At 39.0% G+C, this 20304-nt stretch overlaps 1 protein-coding gene across 10 annotated transcripts in view; it reads left to right on the top strand.

Moving 5' to 3' along the window:
* Nucleotides 1-20304, top strand: part of ANO5 (anoctamin 5) — a 99766-nt gene that overhangs the window by 30694 nt on the left and 48768 nt on the right. For 3 of the 10 annotated variants that reach the window (XM_090032852.1, XM_090032848.1, XM_090032850.1), the window contains 4 exons: nucleotides 523-593; nucleotides 11829-11876; nucleotides 16517-16561; nucleotides 20114-20227. In XM_090032852.1, coding sequence (XP_089888978.1) covers nucleotides 523-593; nucleotides 11829-11876; nucleotides 16517-16561; nucleotides 20114-20227 — 278 coding nt within the window. The remainder of the gene's footprint in view (nucleotides 1-522; nucleotides 594-11828; nucleotides 11877-16516; nucleotides 16562-20113; nucleotides 20228-20304) is intronic. The other 7 variants (XM_090032856.1, XM_090032853.1, XM_090032855.1 and 4 more) reach the window with 3 other exon arrangements.

Genomic DNA, 20304 nt, shown 5'->3' with positions numbered 1-20304 from the left:
TCCTGATTCTCCCAACGTATCTCCATTATGCAGACATCTATAATGCAAAAAGACCACTTGGGAAGTTTCAGAGCTATACCCTATAGATTCACTAACAAAGACAGACCTATTTCACTTGCTAGCAAACAACTTTTGGGAAAATAGAATGCTCAGAATTCAGGCATCAGGTTTCTCAGCATGTGACCCTTGAGTGCAAAAATGAATTTTATCTTCTGAAAAATGTGGTTTCTGACAGATTCATTTATCACAGTTAAATTTGTTTCTGTTACTGCAAGGTTACAACTAGCTAGTAGAACTGGAGTGCATTTCGTCTCTCAGTATTTGTCTCAGGAATGATTTGCAGAGATTTCTCTTGGTTGTTAAGTTGAGTATTATTTTCCAGATATGGCTTTTGATTCTTTTTAATGTAAATGCTTTATTTCTATCTTAATGTCTTGAATTATTTCTTTATATTCATACCAGAAAGATTTTAAATATGAAATATACACATACTTATATGGATATTTTCCCTATGTCTTTTAGGAGAAGATAGCAATGGACCTTTATATGAAAGCGGTTCAAACACAGAATCAGAACTTCCAGGCAACTCAGAGGTAAGGTGCAGTTCATGTGCCGTTTACTTTGCAAGACTGTGAACTCCAAACATAGAAAGAAGGTGGAGATAGGATTAAACTTGGCTAATAATAAGACTTTTAGATATTATTATTAAAAACCATATCTTCTTAACTGTGTAAGAACTTTTCTTCCTTTACCAGGTTTGTGATGGGAAATCCTAGCTTAATATTATCTCTGTGGAAGATGTTAGGGACATTCCCTCATCAGAACCACTTCTCTCCAAGGACAAGTTAGTGTCTCTGACCCAAAATGAGGTTTCAGTAGATGGGGTCACAAAGAACATTGATAAACTAAACAGTAGCAAATCACCAGGACCTGATGACATTCAATCTAGTATCCCAAAGAAGCTCAGATCAGAAATGACTTAACTCCTAACTGTAGTATGCAGCTTATCACTAAAGGCTAAAGGACTAAAGGGTTGCCAATGTGATTGCAATATTTAAAAAGGGCTCTAAAAGAACACAAGGAACTATAGGCTGGTGAGCCTGTATTTTGTTCCTGGAAAACTGATAGAAACAATAATTTAAAAAATGAATTGTTCGGCACATGAATGAGCATGACTTTCTGAGGACCAATCAACATGGCTTTAGTGGGAAATTATGCTTCATCAACCTACTTGAGTTTTTTGAGGTTGACAATAAGCAAGTGGATTGGGCAATCCAGTTGACATAGTGTGTCTGAACTTCCAAAAACCTTTGACAAGGTTCCCCATCAGAGGCTCTTAACTAAGGTAATAATGGGATCACAAGGAATGTCCACTTGTGGACTAGAAATTGTTTTAAAGATAGAAAGCAAAGAGTGAATATAAACGGCCAATTTTCAAGATGGAAAGAAGTAAACAGCAGGGTCCCCCAGGAACCTGTATTGGGGCTGGTACTATTTAACATAGTCATGATCTGAAATGGGGGTGAATAGTGAGGTGACCAGATTTGCAGATGACACAAAGTTATTCAAAGTGGTAAAGAACAAGGTGGACTATGAGGAATTATAGAAGGATCTGTCATGACTGAGCGAATGGGCAACTAAATGGCAGATGCTATTTAATGTAGATAAGTATAAAGTGATGCATCTGGGCAAAAATAACCCCAACTATATCTACACTATGATGGGCTCTACATTAGCTGTTACCACATAGAAAGAGGTCTGAGAGTCATTGTGGACAATTCACTGAAAACATCAGCTCCATGCTCAGCTGCTATCAAAAAGGCAAACCAAATGATAAGGATTATTAAGCAGGGAATTATAAACAAACTGAAAGTATCATTATGGTCTCTTATAAATCCAAGGGGGATCTGCATCTTGAATACTGTGCCCAGTACTGGTCCCCACACCTTACAAAGAATATAAAGGAATTAGAGAAGGTACAAAGAAGGGCAAGAAGGATAAGTGGTATGGAGGGGCTTCTATATGGAGAGAGACTAAATAGGTCAGGCCTATTCAGTTTAGACAAGAGATGCTTGAGGGAGGACATGATAAGGGTTTACAAAATATTAAAATGGAGAAGAGAAAGTTAAAGAGATTTATTATTTACTATCTTTCACAATATAAGAACTAGTGGTCAGAAAATGAAGCTAGTAGGTAGCAATATTAAAACTAACAAAAAAGGAAGTTCTTTTTTCACATGGAGTGTAATTAAAGCGTGGAACTCATTGCCACCAGATGTTGTGACAGTTTAGCCAGATGCAGAAAGGGACTGGACAAATACTTGGAGGAAAAGGGCATCAGTAGGTATTGATCATGGGAGTTAGGGATACAGTCTCTGAATTAGAGCTTCCTAGACCTTAAATGCTGGAGGTTGCAATTGAGAGAGGAACAGTGGAAAAAACCCTAGTCATACCCAGTTCACTCTCCCTTTCAGGATCTACTCCCTGCCACTGTGTGATACCAGATAGTTGAACCAGCTGTCTGACCCAGTAAATGGCAATTATTATGTTCCTATGTAATAGCACAGTTAGATCTCAAAACTTGCAGAATACTGTTATACTAAGCACTGCTTGCCATTATTGCCAATGGTATGTGATATTAATATGAGATAAAAATCACAATGCAGCACCTTGGCAACTGGGAAAACAGTGTTCCTGAAAAAGCACAGCATTATTTTATGACTGTGTATGTCACTGGTTTGGTAAAGCAACAACAACTGACTTGCATCTGTCTGGCACTCACAATTTGTTGAGAAAAAGCTGCTCATGAGGAGAAATAAAATAATCTAAATTAGATGTATAAACTGTCTCTTCAGGATAAAGAGGACAGTCCCATGTAATGAAATAACAGAAGTAATCAGCAGCTGTTAGCTCATCATATTTCTCTTCTCTGTACATACAGTATATCACCTGTTAAAATAACAGAAGACCATGTATTTTCTACATTTTACTTATTTTATATATATTTAAAATTTACTTTAGAAACAAAACATTTAAGAAAATATACTTTCTTGATGTTGTTAATTTCTTCTGGTCGTTTAATAATTCTGAGAGGAAGCTTGGGGCATCTAACTACCAGAGGATTGCAGATGACGTAACTTGAGAAATATTTACACTAGGAATGAACTTTCATACAGGCTGTACGCCACAGAAATGAAACAATATCTGTCAAGGACTGAGCAGTGATAGACTGATTGTTCTGTCTGCTGAGCATGTGATGAAATATGTCCATACTAAAAGTTAACTTACAGTTTGTTCTACAGAGTATAGAACTGAAGGGACTTCCTGAGTTAGAGCACAGCCTCTGGTATTACAGACAGCCACATCAGATAACCCCTTTCAAAAAAAACTTATCAGTCTTGATTTTAAATCCTTTTATATTTTGCCTCTCCTATTTCAATTGGAAGATTGGCATGGAACCCCACAATCCTGATGTTTCAAAACCTCTTACTGATTCTCAATCTAAATTTATGAATGGATGACTATCAATCACTTGCTCTTGCACCAACATTGCCTTTTAATTTAAATAGTTTTTCTATTCCCTAGTGTTTAATTCTTTGATTTTTTTTATAGGAAGCAATCATCTCTTTTAGCCTTTGTTTTTATAAAGAAACCAAGCTTTTTATAGCCTCCATTCATAAGTTAGGCCTTCCATTCCATCATCATCTGAGTAGCCCTTCCTTTTTCCTGTTTTGAATCCATCTATATTAATCATGGGTGATTACATTTGTACAGAGTATTCCAGAAGTTTAACCAGTGTCTGGTGTAAAGGTAGTAATACCTTATTTACTTGACTATAAGACAATCACCTAATAATTAGATTCTATATATGCAAAATATATACATTTGTTATAATTTTCAAGGTAATTATTGGAGGTCTGTCTTGAATTCCACCCTCACCTTCTCCCCTGCAGCAGGGAACGTAGTGGCTGGGGACAGGAGGTCGGGGGGATCCCTTGCCCTCTAGCCCACCCACTCCTTCACCCTACAGGTTTCCTGCCCCCCTTGCTATGTATACCCCCCACTTCCAGCTCCCCACAGCCTCTGCCCATCTTCCCAGTCTCTGCCCCTTCTTCTTCCCTTTTCCTCCTTATTGTCAGATGCTGCTCAGTCCCAGACCACAGCATGTGAAAGCTCAACCCTTGCCTAACTCATGCAGCACTGCTGATTTCCCGGGCAGGCCATGCAACAGTGTCCGCAAGAGACCCTGTCCTGAGCCACAGCTGAGCTGTTCCTGACAGTAAGGGGAAGGGTAGGGACTGGGCAGGGGACAGAGGGAAATTGCGGGCAGGTGGCTGTTGTGGGTCTGACTTGCCCTGTCCCAGGCTCAGGGCCAGAGTTAGAACCTCAGCAGCCACCTACTGCCCCCTCCACTTTGTATACGAATATAAGACAAGGGTTTTTCCCCCTGACCCTTCTGATTGGGGGGGAAAAACCTTGTCTTACACATTTGAGTAAATACAGTGTTTCCTTATCTTTATTGAAAATACCTCACCCATTACATCCTAAAATATATTTGCCTTTTTTCACAGTCGCATCGTGTTGGTATTTCATAGTGTTTCTATTATTGATGGGTCCTTCTCCTCTTCTGTTATTCCCAACTAATAAGTCTCCAGGTGATAGCAGAATGTTTGTTACTAATTCCTATGTTCATGCCCTTAGACTTTGTATTAGCAAATTCATTCTCATTTCTGTTACTGCAGACCTGAAGGTTATCCAGTTCTTCCTCTGTGATATTTATACCCTTTCTGTTTTGACAGTCTTGTTTGGTGCCATCAGCAATTATGCTATCAAGTAATATTATTAGCTTACTCTGGCATAATCTGTTTTAGCGAAACCTGTGCTCCATTTATCCCATTTTCTATTTACCTCCATGACTTCCCTACAGAACTGGATCAAGAGTCTTGCATAATATTTAGGTCAGAATAAAGGGTCCATAGCTGACCACATTACTGTTTCTCCAAATCTTAAATATAGGTACTACACTTGCTGTTCTGTAGTGTTATAGTACCACCACCAATTTTATATTGATTAAAAATCCTGGTCCCCAACTTTACAATATCACTACTATTCTATCAGTATTCTGCAATGGAAATTATTTAGCTACCCCGACTTGAATGCATTAAATTCTTTGAGCGTTATAGCTGCCTTGGATGTGGTAATTTATTTTCTATACATTTGTGTCCTTTAGCTACTCTGCCTGTGCTACAACTTCTGCATATCCATCCTTAGTGAAAACTGAGGCATAGTGTTTAGTTTTGGGGCCATGCCTGTATTATCTTTACTTTGGTTTCCATCTTCATTGTACAGCAGCCCCAGTTTGCCTAATTTTCCAAAGTCTAATTGTCAAAGTTTAATTGTCCAAAGTTTAATATTTTGAAATCAAACCCCATTTTTATTCTCCATTTTTGTTTATATATTTAGTTAATTTAAAGGCTACCCACTTGTGATAATATTCCATATTATAATTATAATTGAAGTTTGGGAAAAATGAAACAGTTATAATGATTCAGAAGGGGATGGATTGATTTGCTGGATTTCAAAATTATTCAGTGTAATTTATTTTTTAAGTCTGCTTTTCCCACAGTAAATGGAAGCTAAGCCAAGGTATTTTATTAGATATTCTTTATGGGATAAACTGCTTGGATTTAGTCTCCTTTTACTGTAGGTAGCAGTAGACACACAGAAGAGTTACAATGTACTCATAAATGGTAAATCACCATCCTTTAAATCAGTTCAATTGTTTCATTCCCCCACAGCATAGGATTATTTTTTGTGCTTGGTTCTTATGTTCTTCCCTCATTACTTACCAAAGCCACCTTTTGCTGGTTCAGTGCCTACTGACTCTGTCAGCTATTATGTTGGAAACTATGGCCAGGTAAAAACATTACTCTTTTACTGGTATAAGTGATCGGAAGCCAGCCTAGACCCATACAAGAAGAGAAGCTCAGCACACAGACTGGTTTTAAAATGGTGGAACCCAGTCTAAGATTTATATCTGCTCACCAAAGGGTGAATGTGTGTTGTGTTTATTACCAATCTAAACTAGGTTGTTTATAGAAAACTGCGTAATTTAGACTGATTCTGCCTCAGGCTTTTTGAATGTCTGTACCTAGCATAGAAAGTATTTACTAAGCCCCCTACTGCTGTTTTTTGTGCCTGCCTTAGCCTGGAATTCTTAATATATTTCAGTGGTAATCTGGCAGTGTCATCTGTCCTGCTGTGGACAAACACTGGCTTTTTCTTCCACTCCAGTGAGGAACCTTTTCAGCCTCAGGTTGAAGTCTCTGTTTCAGCTCCTGGCAGGCAGTGCACCCTTTGTTCTGTTGATCTGCTTCGGTGACAGGCCTGTCAGTTTTGTTTTTTAAGGAGTCTTTCATCCCATACAGCTGTCTTTTCCTGGAATTTCATTCTCTTTGCACTTAGTGTTACAGTAGAAGAATAATGATCTCATTTAAGTCACAATACAGAAGAATTTAGAGACAGGAATTAAATTGTATCATTGAAGTAGTGGTGCATTTTTTGCTTTTTTTATTGAAGTGAAAGTTCTAGCTGTAATTTATACTAGTGCTTTTATTCAGAAATGATTTAATTAAAAAACCCAACAGGAATAAAATGTGATTTCAAAATGAAGTATTTCCTATGATATGTAAAAGTAACAGCCAAAGGAATATTACTCAGGTTCTCAACAAGCAACTGTGAGTGTCATCAAATATATATATATTTATATTTAAGAAATTTGTTTCCTTCTTTAGTTCACTTCTACTTTTACAACCTTTGTACATTTGCACTCTATACTGGCACTTCTTTACATCTGCCTGCTTTGCTTCTTTTTTGAGTCATACAACAAAAATGAAAAATCCATAATATCTGAATTGAACTAGCAATGTTTATATGGATTTGATATACAAAATATTCTTCTTCCAGCAGTTCTCACATGAATATCTATAAGCCCCACAACTCAACTTGGATTGTCTATAGCTGAATATTTTTCCAGTTTCCAATAAGGGGAGGGATTCTTCATCTAGCTTTCAGTCTTCTCTTACCCTGCCATTTCTAGTGCTTCTATTACCCTGCCATTTAATATTGGCTATTGTTGCAGCCTAGGTTAGAATACAGTCCTGCCAACCAGTAGCATCTTTGTAATCTTTGTAAACAGAATTCTTGACTAGTCCTTAGAAGATCTATCTGGATCCTCCCACTTCAAGATATACATAAATTATTTGGAAAGCTCCCATGTTTCTCAAACAAATGAAAATTAGGGATTTTTAAATCTTAGTAAGCCTGATTCTTTCATGCATTTTATGCTGCCTGATTACTTTCATGTATGCTAAGGATAGTTGTGAGTGAATACAAAATGCTTCCATCCTGATTTGCATAGATAGAATTGCACCCACAATTTGGGAAATGGTAGATGAAACCCATTGCCTTTTAGCATTCCAGTTCTTTAGCTTGAAACATAACGATAAAAAAATGTACAAAATGATTTTTATAATATTAAAAGAGTGGTTTAAAGTTGGCATATTTAATGAACGCTCTACCAGTAAAATTTTAGGTCTTTCAAACAAGGTGATATTTGTGAAATTCCTTTCTTGACTTTATTTGTTGGAGTCTATGTGGGAAATTGAATCATGAACAATGCTTGAATCTTTGATATCTGCAGAATCTTCCTGATACAGAGTTAGAAAGAGAAGGGGTGGCACTTTTTTCTAAACTTACATGAAGAGTGCATGTTTTTAGTATACATGGGCTTTTTTAAAAAAAAAAATGAATTAAGCTCCTCACCCCATAGAAGGCGATATCACTTATAAGTAAAGCTCAGCATTACACCCTTTTAGAGCTGAGTGAAGATGATGAGAATTAATTTACAAAGTTTTGCACCAAATTGTTTATGCTCTTTTATGTCTTAGAAATGTTGCTTTCAGGATATTGCTGTAAAATTAAAATTTTCATATATTTTTTAATTGGCTAGATCATGAGAGGTTTCAAGCACAAGTAATTCTTATTAAAACAAGTTGTGAGAGAGTGCTTATGCTAAGCAAGGCCTAGCATTAAAAACAAGGCACTAAAACTCCCAGAATGCTTCAAGGAGGTTGAGGAGTCAGCGATTGACATTCTGGTAATCACTTTCTGACCCTTAGATGAAAATACTGAACTTCTGACCTTTAAACAATGATAAAAATAGCAGACATGCTGCTTACATTGTTAAGAATAGGAAACTGCATGGCTAAACCGCAATGATGAAAAAACAACCGCATATTATGTCAGTTTTGACATTTTAACCCTGCAAAAACCAGCAAAACATATAGATGAATAATGTATTTAGGTTATAGAAAATTAGCATAAGAAATATAAAGGTCATTAAGAATTAACATAAGAAGCGTAATGATTATAAGACAAAGCATATCACCTGATATTATAATATAGATAAGTTAACTAAATAACCAATAGAAGTAAGAATTAGAAATGCATATGTATAAGTGTTATCATATGTAACTAATAGTAAAGTTATGTTAGATGCCTCACTTCCACCATGGGGACAGTTTTGTATCTTTTGCCTAAAAAAAGATAAGGGACTCCTTTTAAATGAGCTGTTGACCAGTTCTGAGACTACTGAATCAGGCAGCTGCACCTAGCCTCCGGGTTAGAGAGCAAGGGCTTGATTTGGGAACCTCGTGAACCAACAGACCTTCTTTAGTTTATGACTTTGTGAAACAATAAAAGTTTTAAATTGAACAGGTCTGAGCCTGTGCTTAATTCAGTCCTATATAATTCGGCATCGAGCTCCCACACAAGTAATCAGCTGGAGTAAATTAGCATAGTTTTAATTTAATGAAGATACCCTAAATGAGGATCTGGCCCATTGAATTCTTTGAGAATAACATGTGGTCAGTATCTTTTAGCATTTGTCCCAAGTAAAATATGGACAAACATGAAAGCAATAGGCATTTTGATAGTTCCTTCTGATAAAAACACATTTAATTCACACAACTATATTCAAGTAAATGCACAGTATTATTTTGCTTTGCTATTGTGAAAATAGATCACTTTAAAATAGTAATTTTTAATTTTGGCTGTATTTTAAAAAAGTTTTTGGACTTTTGCACAGCTACATCAAAATTATTTACAAAACCTTGCAAAAGGAATATTGAATGTCTGTTGAGTATTGTGGGTACTTAGGCCCTTGGCAGATGTTACACTTAAGACTTTATTAACCAGTTAATCATGTATTAAGTAGTAACCTGGCCACACATTTATGAAATTAGTGGTGTGATAAAACAGGGAATAAGCCATATTTTTTTGTAATAACTTTGTGTCTGGTTCCAATCTCACTGTAAATTGAACGTGTGGTTAGCGCCTCCTACCATGCACAGGTGTGCGTGGTAGGAGGTATGATTGTTGGGATTGTAGACCAGATCCCATCATGCCTTTAACTGAACGTCTGTTAGTGACCATAGTATGGGATTTTCAGTGCACTCAACATCAACCTCCTATTGCTACACTAAAGTAAGTCTTTGAATTCCAAATGAGCAGTTAGATTATTGCTGGGTGTTTGTGAGAACCCCATTATTCTTAATATTTTTGTTATTGTGTTATACTACTGTCTAGAGAATGTCTGCTGAGGTTTAAAATCCTCTTATAATGGGCACCATATGCAGACAGTGACATATGATAAATGTGGTCTGCCCATAATAAAGATGCCAGAATTTAAGTACTTGAAGAAAGGGTATTTTAGCTCCAGCACCATTATATTGCTTAACTGCAGTGACTTCAGTGAAAATATTTATATTTTACACTGGCACTGTTGGAGCAGAAGAGTTGGCCCCAGCTTGATAAGAATGATTTTTATATATATAACTGTTTCTACTGACCTGTCTATGCTATTGCATGCTTCATCCTACAGTGTTTCATTATTGTTCTGTATATTATAATTTTATTAGTGAGTTTTTTTAAAGTCAAAGATTTAATAAAAGACGACAAAACTGCCACAGAAGCCCCCAAAATTGAGACTGATATGTGACTTAAACCCCATATTTACAGCTAATCAGATAGGAAGAGAAGAGATAGGAAATGTGTGAGTGGGAGTACAGAAAGGAGAATCCAAAAGAAAAGCCAAGGAAATTGCAGAGACTTGAAAAAAGGAGGGCATTTCTCAAGTGAGAGGCTGACATTCTCAGGGGAATGAAGTAAAAAGCAAGAACAGGCACTTTCATTGTTCACAAAACTTGTACTGTACAGGATGAGGTTGATGTTTTAAAAAGTAAAACTTAGATCTTAACTGCAGCAGTTCAGTGTACTTCTTGATGCTTATTCCTTTTCAGTCAATGGGGATTTTTTTGCTGGTATCTACCTCTGCAGGATCAGTCCTCAACAGAGTTCAGAGTAGGTTAGCAGAATTCAAAGCAGGTTAATATGTGCATGCATAGTGTTTATTTGTATTTTCTCATCTATTCTTTTCCCCATGTAGAATTATGTGAAACAAAATAAACCTACTGATCTAAATAACCTTGTTTAAGACTCTGAAATGGAGATATGTTAAATCTCTGTCTGAACAAAATAGACAAACATGAATTTATTAGCAGAGAAGGAAACAGCCAATATTTGTTCCTTAATTTAACATTTCAACATGGACTTAACTAGTGTGTTTTCTTCAGATCAGTTATACGGATGGGTTTCTAATGCTTTTCCTGATAAAAGTAATTGAAAATATGAATCAACGTGTATTTTCAGGGGTTTTTTTTAAATTCTTTTTTCCCTGTCGATTAGCAATGCAGTGTTTTTTAAATTTGATTTTGACAATGAATTTCCCAGAATTCATCTTACATAATGTTATTAATATGACTGTAAAGAATTAATAACCAAGGTTCAATATGGAGTAACTAGGCTCACTCTGACTGGAATCAGTTAGTTTCATAGTCAAAACAAATGCCACATTTTCACATCCTGTTTCAGCTTTAGTTGCTGTATAGTATTTATTTCCTTCCTGATCCCATTGTTTATGTCCATCTGTCTGTTGTGCTTTTATATTCAGGAACATTTATAAAAATGAAGGCATGAAAGATGATCACATATTTCAAGTACTTGTCTCTGGTTATTTTCCAAACCATTGATATTTTCAATTATTTAGACCGATCTTTACATAGGCAGAGATGGGATAGAGTGGGATCGGGGCTGTGTCATTGTTTAAACTTGCCACCTCTGCATTAAAAACCAAATCATTTCTCTCATTGGATGTATTCTGATTAAGAGATGCTCATTGGATTTTGAGATTACATGGACTAATACCACCAAAGAAAGCACCATCATAGTTGGACCTGAATGCAATTGCAATGACATTTGTTATGTATATTTTACTGTAACCATTTCAAAAATAAAGTAGGAAAACCTTTCAAAAAAGGATTTTTCTTTTACCAAATGGTAGACTGCCAGCTTTAAGCTATTCAGTGCCCAATTCTCATTTTCATGGTGGAAATGTTGAAAAATAGTTGATGCCATTTTTGTAAAGAGACCCTTCTAGATAATTACAAATCTGTTAAAATCAGTGGTATACTGTGCTACATAAAAATCAGTGGTGATATTCCAGGCAGTCTATTTGTCTGAGAAAATAAAAATTGAGAAATGATTTATTTTGCACGCTGTTTTCTGGGGCTGAAATCCAGCAATCACTTAACACAGCTTGTCATAACAAACCAAGAGCTGCACTGTTTCTTTTAGTTTTATATTTGAACATCTTGCTGCCCTTGCATCTTCACTAACAACATTATGTCTCTCCCATAATGCCACTGGCAGGGGCTAAGCAGCACTGAGACTACTTTACTGATCCCTGATCATCAAGTGGTAAGCAGCAAGTGATATTCATGCTTTTTTGCATGGATCTGTGTGATGTCTTCTATTGCTTTATGCAAAAATATGTCCCCCCAAATTTTCCAGTTTTTCAAGCAAACCATACTCTTTCTGCAGTTAACTATGTTTTCTGTAATGTGAAAACTGTGTAATGTTCTCACAGGAAATTGTGGTATCTCTCTTTTTTGTGTTTGGCTGTAATCTATAAACCAAGCATACCAAAAAGTTCATACAGTTCAATACAGATAAAAGTACATGTTTAATATTTGTGAAGAAAACTGGAAAGTTTAATTGTTTTTATAAAGGTATTTGATTTGATGGAAGAATGGGTGTAGTGTATGCTCCACTTATGGTGATATTAACATGCCTTGGTGTGTTTCTACTACTATAATGATCTGTAGAGCTCTGACAAGTCAAGCATGATGCGTTAAGGCAGGGATGGGCAAAATGCAGCCCGCAGGCCAGATGCAGCCTGCCAGGCCATTCTATCCGGCCTGCAGGGCTGCTAAACAATTTAGAAAATAAATATTTATCTGCCCCTGGCTGCCTGTCATGCGGCCTTCAAAGGCTTGTGAAAACTCAGTAAGCAGCCCTCCACCTGAAATAAATGCCCGCCCCTGCTTTAAAGCATAGTGTAAAGATTTAGAAAATAAACATTGATGTGATTTGAAATCTTTCATGTAATGGTGACTTATTGTAGTTAATTATATGCACAGGCTGAAAATGCCACCTCATTGAGACTGGAAAATTCTCAAACATTTTTTCAATAAATCACCAACTAAAACTGACAATGCACAGTTTCTTCATAAAGCAAATAAAATAAAATAAAAGTGTTGTAATATAAAGGGATAACTACTGCTGAGATGCACTATAATCATATGCATGCTTATACTGGGCTCTTGTGTCTTTTATATTAACACATTGTCAATGTAATGTATTTTTTACTTGGTATTTCAATGTCCCCACACCTAGCTAGTATTTCTATGGAATTAAACATTAAAGCAGAAGTCTTAAAATCTTTAAAAAATGTGTCTTAAGATATACCATCACTTCCTCCATCTTTCTAACTAGTTTGAAAATGTAAGAGAACTGTGCTGGAAGTACAGAAAAGGCTTCTAAAATTGTAACACTAAGAAGCAAAAGCTTTTTTATATGCAAAACAAAGTTGCACTTTTGTATATATCTGTACTATCTTCATGAAACATACTTTCAAAATCAGACGTGTAGCATTAACAAGGTTGTATATTACACTTTCTTGGCAAAGTAATAACCACCAGTTAAATTATATTGATTTCTTAAAGCAAGAATATGCTATAGGTTTGTATGTTAGATGAATCTCTGGTGTGAGGACTCCATTGAAGTTACTTCAGACATACCAGCAATGAATATGGCTCCTGATTTTTAGTGGAATGCTTCCATATTTGCATATGTCATGTAATTGCACTTACAGGAGCTTCTTGCTCTTGGGAATAACTTTCATTTGACAGTATTTTTAGCATGGCAATACTTTAATCAGTATCTCTCTGTTAAAGAAAATTCTCTTCAACCAAAGCAGCTGATTTTTCCTGGATAAACATCGCAAAGAATGATTAAAAAGCAAACACAGTTTGAACTATAAGGGTTTTAGGTTTAAGCCACTGGATGTTTTTACCCTTCCAAGCTGTAGCTAATTCCTATATGGATTGCAGTTTTTTGTCTTAAATTTACATGTATTTCAGAATTCTCAAGGAATGGTTCGCTAATTTGTATGAATTAATGACTATTTTATAGTATAGTCTTTTAAAATTGTTATGATATTATCACAGGTAGCTAAAATATTGCTTAGATTTGGGATAATCACAGATGTACAAGAAACTAACAGGCTAGAACTTGTAATTACAGTGTGTCAGAGCAGACTCGATTAAGTGAGGCGGCTGGAGCATAGTAATTACTGCACTCAAGCAGACTCCAGTGTCATGTGTATCGGTGTCCCTGTGCTGAAACATGGCAGCTGTGGTGCTTTAACTAAACCTCATTTGACAAGCTTTAGTTAAAGTGCCCCCACCACCATTTTTCAGAGCAGGGATGTTGATACACAAATGTTTCAGGTGATTTAATTAGAGCAGTTCTAAGAGCTGCTCTAATTAAAGTGCCTTCCCCCTGACTTCCAAAGCACATGTATGAATGCCTTTAGAGTTTAAAGTTCTCCTAGGATTGTCTGTAGTCAGACAGAATTAAATCATATGGGGATTCTATAACAACTCCGTCTGATAAATTGTATTGAATGTTTTGTTTGGTTGTTTGTTTTAACTTATTTTTCCTACTGTAACATAGATAAAAGAATTTGGAGTAGATGACTGATATATTTGAGGTCAGAACTCTTTGCATTTTAGTAGGCAGTTCGTGTTTAGTAAATATTTATGACAGTCTGTCACTGTGTGAATCCAAGTAAAAGCCAAAGTAATTTTTTTGAAGCACCTTCTGTGGTGATTGTTTTGTGGTTGATACCATATCCAGCAGTTAACTTCCCCTCTCATAATTAGTGGTGGCTGACTTGTTTGAGTTGGTTATTGGGTCCACTCTAGGGACTAAGGTGGTCAGAACTTGTATACATCCTCTTTGGATGTGCAGCAAGGTTTTATATGGGTGCATTTTAGATTGCAATTAGTGGGGAGAAACCACCAGTCACCTTTACCCAAATCCACTGGGGCAAAAGCAAATGTGAAATAGGTTTGCAGTTGTCTTTGGTTTTAGGGGCAGACGGTATTTAATCCCAGTACCACAGTTCATCTTTTTTTTTTTTTTATAACCAGTTGCTTCTGGGTAAGGAGGCCCTAACTTGGGACTTCAGCTTATGCCTGATATGAGCACTGCAATGCAGTTAAAATTATCATGTAGGGGAATTAGCATTTAAAACGAAGTACTTATGCTAATTCTGGTAGATGTTTACATGAACATTAAAGATTTAGTAATAAGTTATGGGCATCAGTATAACTGCAGACTTCAGAGGGCTTAAACCTGAATGACTTCATGGAGAATTTTTATTTTTTTGGTTGATACCGATAGCCAATTACTAACCAGCCATATTAGCTGATACTGAGCCAATAACTGATTTACAGGAATGCAGCCAGGCATATGGAGGGCAGCACCCTATAGGTAAGTCTGTGGAGTGGAAGGGGCACAGGGGAGGGAAAGGGTATAGGGAGGAAAGATCAAGGCCTGCACACAAATCTGGGAGCCCATGCCTCCCCCAGGGGGCGTGTGCAGCTGGAGGCAGCTGCCCCCCTCCACACCCTTACCCCTGTGCCTCCTGTGGCTCTGTCCCATTCCTGGCCCTGGCCCTGGCCCTGGGTCCCATTCACTGCCCTGGCTAGGCAGCGCCCCTAGCCCAAGCCCCAGTTCCTGCCCTACTCCCTTACTGTGGGGGCCTTGATCTGCTCCCCCCAGGCTCCTTCCCTTCCCCACACCCCTTTCTGTCTATAGACTTCAGGGTGCTCCATACTACCTGGCTGTATTCCTGGCCACTTGCATGGGTGGAGTTGCAAGCATGCACAGGGCATTCAGGGATTCTGGCCAGAAAGCATATTATGTTTATTGGTGATGTTTTCAGTTATACTAGCCAAAACAAGCCAATAGCCAGTAATGTTAATTTTACTTTTATCGATGAGGATCTGATATGGCACCGATATATTGGTCGGTGCACCTCTGGTAGCAATACATCTGGAAGCAAAGTCATTCCCCAAGGAAATTCCCTTGCTTCAACTCTCATGAATTAATCTAGCTTAATTGCAAGAGGCCCTTTTTGGATGATATCTTTTATTGCAGCAATGAACTAGCTTTAGTGACCTGTCATAATTAGTGTACAAGTGATCAGCTTTGCTGATTACCAGAGTGGAGGACCAGGGTGGGAATTAAAGCAGATTTCTGAAAATGATTACATGACCTCTATATATCACTTTAATTTGAAATATTGTGGTCAGTTATTTCCTGAAAAGCCAGTGTACTCTGCAGAAATATATGATCACTCTGGTTAGCCTACTGTATCATTTTTAGCGGTTGCCAGGGATAGTGAGGATGAGTATACAGCCCTCCCTCAAATGCACCTAGTTCTGCAGTACTTTAAGGGATTTTTTTCTCTAATCCACTTGCAGATAAATGTAGGCCTTGAGTGATGAGGGTTAATAGCCCTTCTAGTTTTATCAGATAAAGAAATACATTGCTATCTATTTCCTGTGTGTGCTATATGGCTCCAAACACATATAAAATAAGCTTAAGAGAAACATTCTTCCTCTTTCCATAAACTGCTGCTTGGTTTTGTTGTTAACGTTTGATGATGCTTTTCTTGGCCTGCTGTTTTGAACTGTATGTGAGCTGAGTGCCCTCATATTTAACAGCATTTAGCATTATAGAATTAAAATCATTTTAGAGCTCTCTAGTTAATGAATGGCAATTGCTGCTTTAGTCTTAATTAAGCTCTATATATTATAAACATATCAGTGAGTTTTGATTTCTGTTGTTTAAAACCTAAAGCCTTATCTTACCTTTATTATTGCTATACAGACTCTAACTTTACTGAGTTACTTGCCTGGAATAATTCTAGAGCTAGGTCCTTGAGGTAGATGACGTGCTTGTTAACTACTTGTTGGTTATTCCAGCAGACTGGAAGGAGATACAATCTGTTCCTGAAGCGACGTCTCAGGGTAAAACAGTGATGAATGATACTGCTAGTAGCTTGAATGGTTGCAGTGGTGCTTCAACATGCTTCAACTGTGTGATGTCTTTTGTTAATTGGGAGCAAAGTTCATATTTAGATAAATACTCCACAACTTTTTTAGAGAACTTTTATACTTCCATATGAGGGCACAGGGTATCCAGGACAAAATTTGTTCCACGACCAACAACGATATACTCCTTTGATAAGCAACTCTTTTTTCCATCTTAATAAAATATAGAGGTGAGTCCTAAAGACTAAATTTAACCCTGTATAAACACATGGACTAAGTACAGATAGTCAAAAAGCCCAAGGCTGAGGGCCTGGGGGAGGGGGAAGAGGAGAAGCCTGCACTGAGGCTTGGCTCTGGCCCCAGAGCTGGGAGCCAGAAGCCACACTTCTTAGGCTCCTGGCTGGCTCAGAGGAGAGAGAAGCCTGCACTGGGGCCTTGGCTTCCTCCCTTCTGAGTTGGTAGCCATGACCCTCTCTGAGCCAGTCTAGAGGCTGAGAGGGGAGCATGGCAAGAGGATTCCAGTCCTGCTTCTGGCTCTTGCGGGGCAGAGCCAAGGCCCCACTGCAGGCTTCTCCCTCCCCCCTGGCCAGCTGGAAGGATGGGAGTGTGGCTCCTGGCTCTGGTGGTGGAGCCAAGCCCTGGTGTGAGCTTGTTCTCACCCCCCCATGCTCAGCCGTCCTGGAGGCTTAGAAGGGGGCATGGCTTCCAGCTTCAGACTCTGGTGGCAGAGCCAAGCCCCATTGCAAGGTTCTTTCCATTTCCCAACCAGCCTAGAGGCTGAGAAGGGGGTGTGACTCTCAGCTCCGGGCTTTGAGGGGCAGAATCAAGCTTCCCCTACAGACTCCCCCTTCCCTCCCCAGGCCAGCAGCATTTGGTTGGGGATCTGTTTCCCAAGCCCTCCCCACTTTACTGGCAACACTGGGGTTTGGTGCTGAACAAGAGGAGTGATATCCAGCTAGGGAGCAGAGGGGCTGGGTAGACCCTGCTCGCTGGAGCAGACAGCACAGCTCAGGGCTGCAAAGCATCATAAGATGCCAGGGGACTATGCGTTAACTTGAATTGGGAGGGGATCTGGGACAGAAGTTCCATAAACCAGTTTGAGCTAAATCAGTTAACTCTGATACTGTTTGCAACCAGGTTTATCTTAAAGCAGTTTCAACCATTTTGAAAGCAGTTTAAGAGCACTGAACTTCTGTTCTGTTACAGGTTTAAATCCGTTTCTGATCACTTAAACCAGTTTGTGTATAATTTCTGATGCTAGCTATGGAGTTCTTTCTGAATTCCATGTTAGGTGAGTCCCATTAGGCTAGGGTTGAATTTAGACCAAAATGGTAGACTAGGTAGATTTCATTTTTGTCCTGAGGACTTTATCTCGTAACAGATTTTGTGGAGTTTGATAACAGAAATTTGTTAACTACAGGCAGTCCTCAACTTATGACTTTGAGTTGTGATGAACGTCACTAACGACGTTTATAAATTGACACCCCATTTTGACATTCTGATGTGGCTTTTGTCTTTATGACAGTTGATACTGCATATGGCTGGTATGTGATGAAAGGGAAGGGGGAAGGGAAAGGGCATGGGGGGCAAATCAACACCCCCCGTGGTGAGGGAGGGACTAGGGCCAGGACCAGGGCCGAGGTAAACAATGGCCAGCCGGGACCAGGCGGGCATAAGTGGGGGGAGAGGCAGCTCCTGTTGTTGCATGCTGCTCGTCTGGTGGCTTGATTGGCAGTTCCCACTGCTGCTTCAACCGCTGGGCCGGGAGGGCTTGGGGGGGCATGTGCTCCTGGATACACACAGGGTGCGGTAGGCAGGGCCGAGGCTACACTGGGCCACACTTTGGACAGGTGGCAGGGGCTATCGCGAATTTTTGGGTGGCTGCAGCCCCCCCATAGCTTCCGCTCTGCTGCTTGCTGTGCCCCAATCCAGGGGCACCCCCACCATGCCCTCCCTCCACTTGCCCAGCTGGGGCAGGACGGGCATGGGGTGGAGCTGCTGCACTGCCTCCAGATAAGTGGCATGCAGTGGTGGGAGCCACCCTCCCTGCACCTCCCAGATGAGCCATGGCTTTCAGGGCATAGTGGGGCATATGCGTCTGGATTGGGGCAGGGCAGGCAGCAGAGCGGGAGCTCTGAGGGGGGCTGCAGCCACCTGAAAATTCAGTGTAGCTCCCATCACCTGCCTGGAGCGCAGCCCAGTGCAGCCCTGGCCCTGCCCACCCTACCCCACACAGATCCATGGGCACAACGCCCCCATGCCCTCCCTACCAGAGGCAGAAGCAGTAGCAGGAACTGCTGGTTGAGCCGCCAGACAAACAGCACACAGTAGCAGGAGCCACCATCCCCACCTCCCTGCAGCACCCTGTCCCCAACTGGGCAGCACTTTCCTCAGCCCTGATCCCAGCCCCAATTCCTCCCTCACCACTGGGGTTGTTGATCTGCCCTCCCACAACCCTTCCCTTCCCCCTCCCCTTCCACCACTTACCAGTTGTGCACAGTATTGACCATGGAAAAGGAACCAAGTCACCTGGTCCTATGGGAGAATTCGTTCCAAGTTACAACTTTTTGACTTAAGACACGGTTTTCAGGAACCAGTTGTGTCGTAAGTCTGAGGACTGCCTGTATAGATCTTTTTTTCCAGAGAAAACTGTGTTGGGTTACCTGGAACTAACCAAAACTGGTGCCATAACAGATACCGAGATAGTTATGTTTACCTGGTTACATTAAAGCATTATTTCTGTAACACAATTTACTGGAAGAGATTAGATTTTATTTAATATTATATTTTAGCATCCTACAAATTAAAATACAGAATCAACACTTTGATTTTAAAAAAAAAAGTTCACTTTATACAGTAGATTAATGGCTTTTTATTTTTTTTAAGGAAGGATATTTAAAGGAAATTTTGCAGATGACTAAGATTTAGTTTGTGTAGCTTTTGTGTCCTCATTCTTGATGTAACCAGTTAAGTTAATCACTGGGCAGTGTTTCTAGATAGTTGCTGCTTTAGAAGCCCTGGTTGGAAAGAGAGTAAGTGCATGACCTGTCTTTACTTTTACAACTGTTGCTGTGCCACTTGCTTTGACGTTTTTCAGCTGTTCTCTAGTTTGCTCTTGCTTAAAGGAGTGCTATAGTTAACTCTGCAATATAAAAACCATATTGACATATAATCAAACACTTGATATAGTTTTTGAGTGAAGTTTTAAACTTTTTTGAAAAAGAGGCATTTCTGAAAACAGTGAGAAATCTTTAAATCTAGTGTTGCTCGCGGGCATTACTATACTAATGTATATCATTTATGCAGCATATGTTTCAAGCAGATGCCCAGTGCTTATACATAGCCAGTTGGAAATTCCTTCTCAACTCTCATATAACAGATGGAACTATTGTTGAAACTCCATCATAGACACAGGTGCCTTCAAGTGTGGAAGAACTGAACCCAACTGAGGAAGCTACTCTGTTCTTCTGCTCTGTTTTAGAGTAACGCAAGATTTGATTTTCAATTGTTTATCTGTGCTCTTCACAGATTGACAAGCGACACCAAAGCAAGGATTCTGTTTTCTTCAGAGATGGGGTCCGGCGAATTGATTTTGTACTTTCTTTTGTGGATGATCCAAATAAAGATGAGGAAAAGAAAGTGGTAAGTTTCTTTTTCTGTATCTTCTGAACACCAGCTTTCCCTGGTTTTTGCCCAATTATTTTTCTTCTGGAGAAGCC

This window comes from Crocodylus siamensis, chromosome 2 (assembly GCF_052110815.1).
Source record: "Crocodylus siamensis isolate JL-2025a chromosome 2, ASM5211081v1, whole genome shotgun sequence".
In the NCBI taxonomy this organism is placed as follows: Eukaryota; Metazoa; Chordata; order Crocodylia; family Crocodylidae; genus Crocodylus; species Crocodylus siamensis.
Note: the sequence above shows the minus strand (reverse complement) of the source record. Positions and strands in the feature narration are given on the sequence as shown.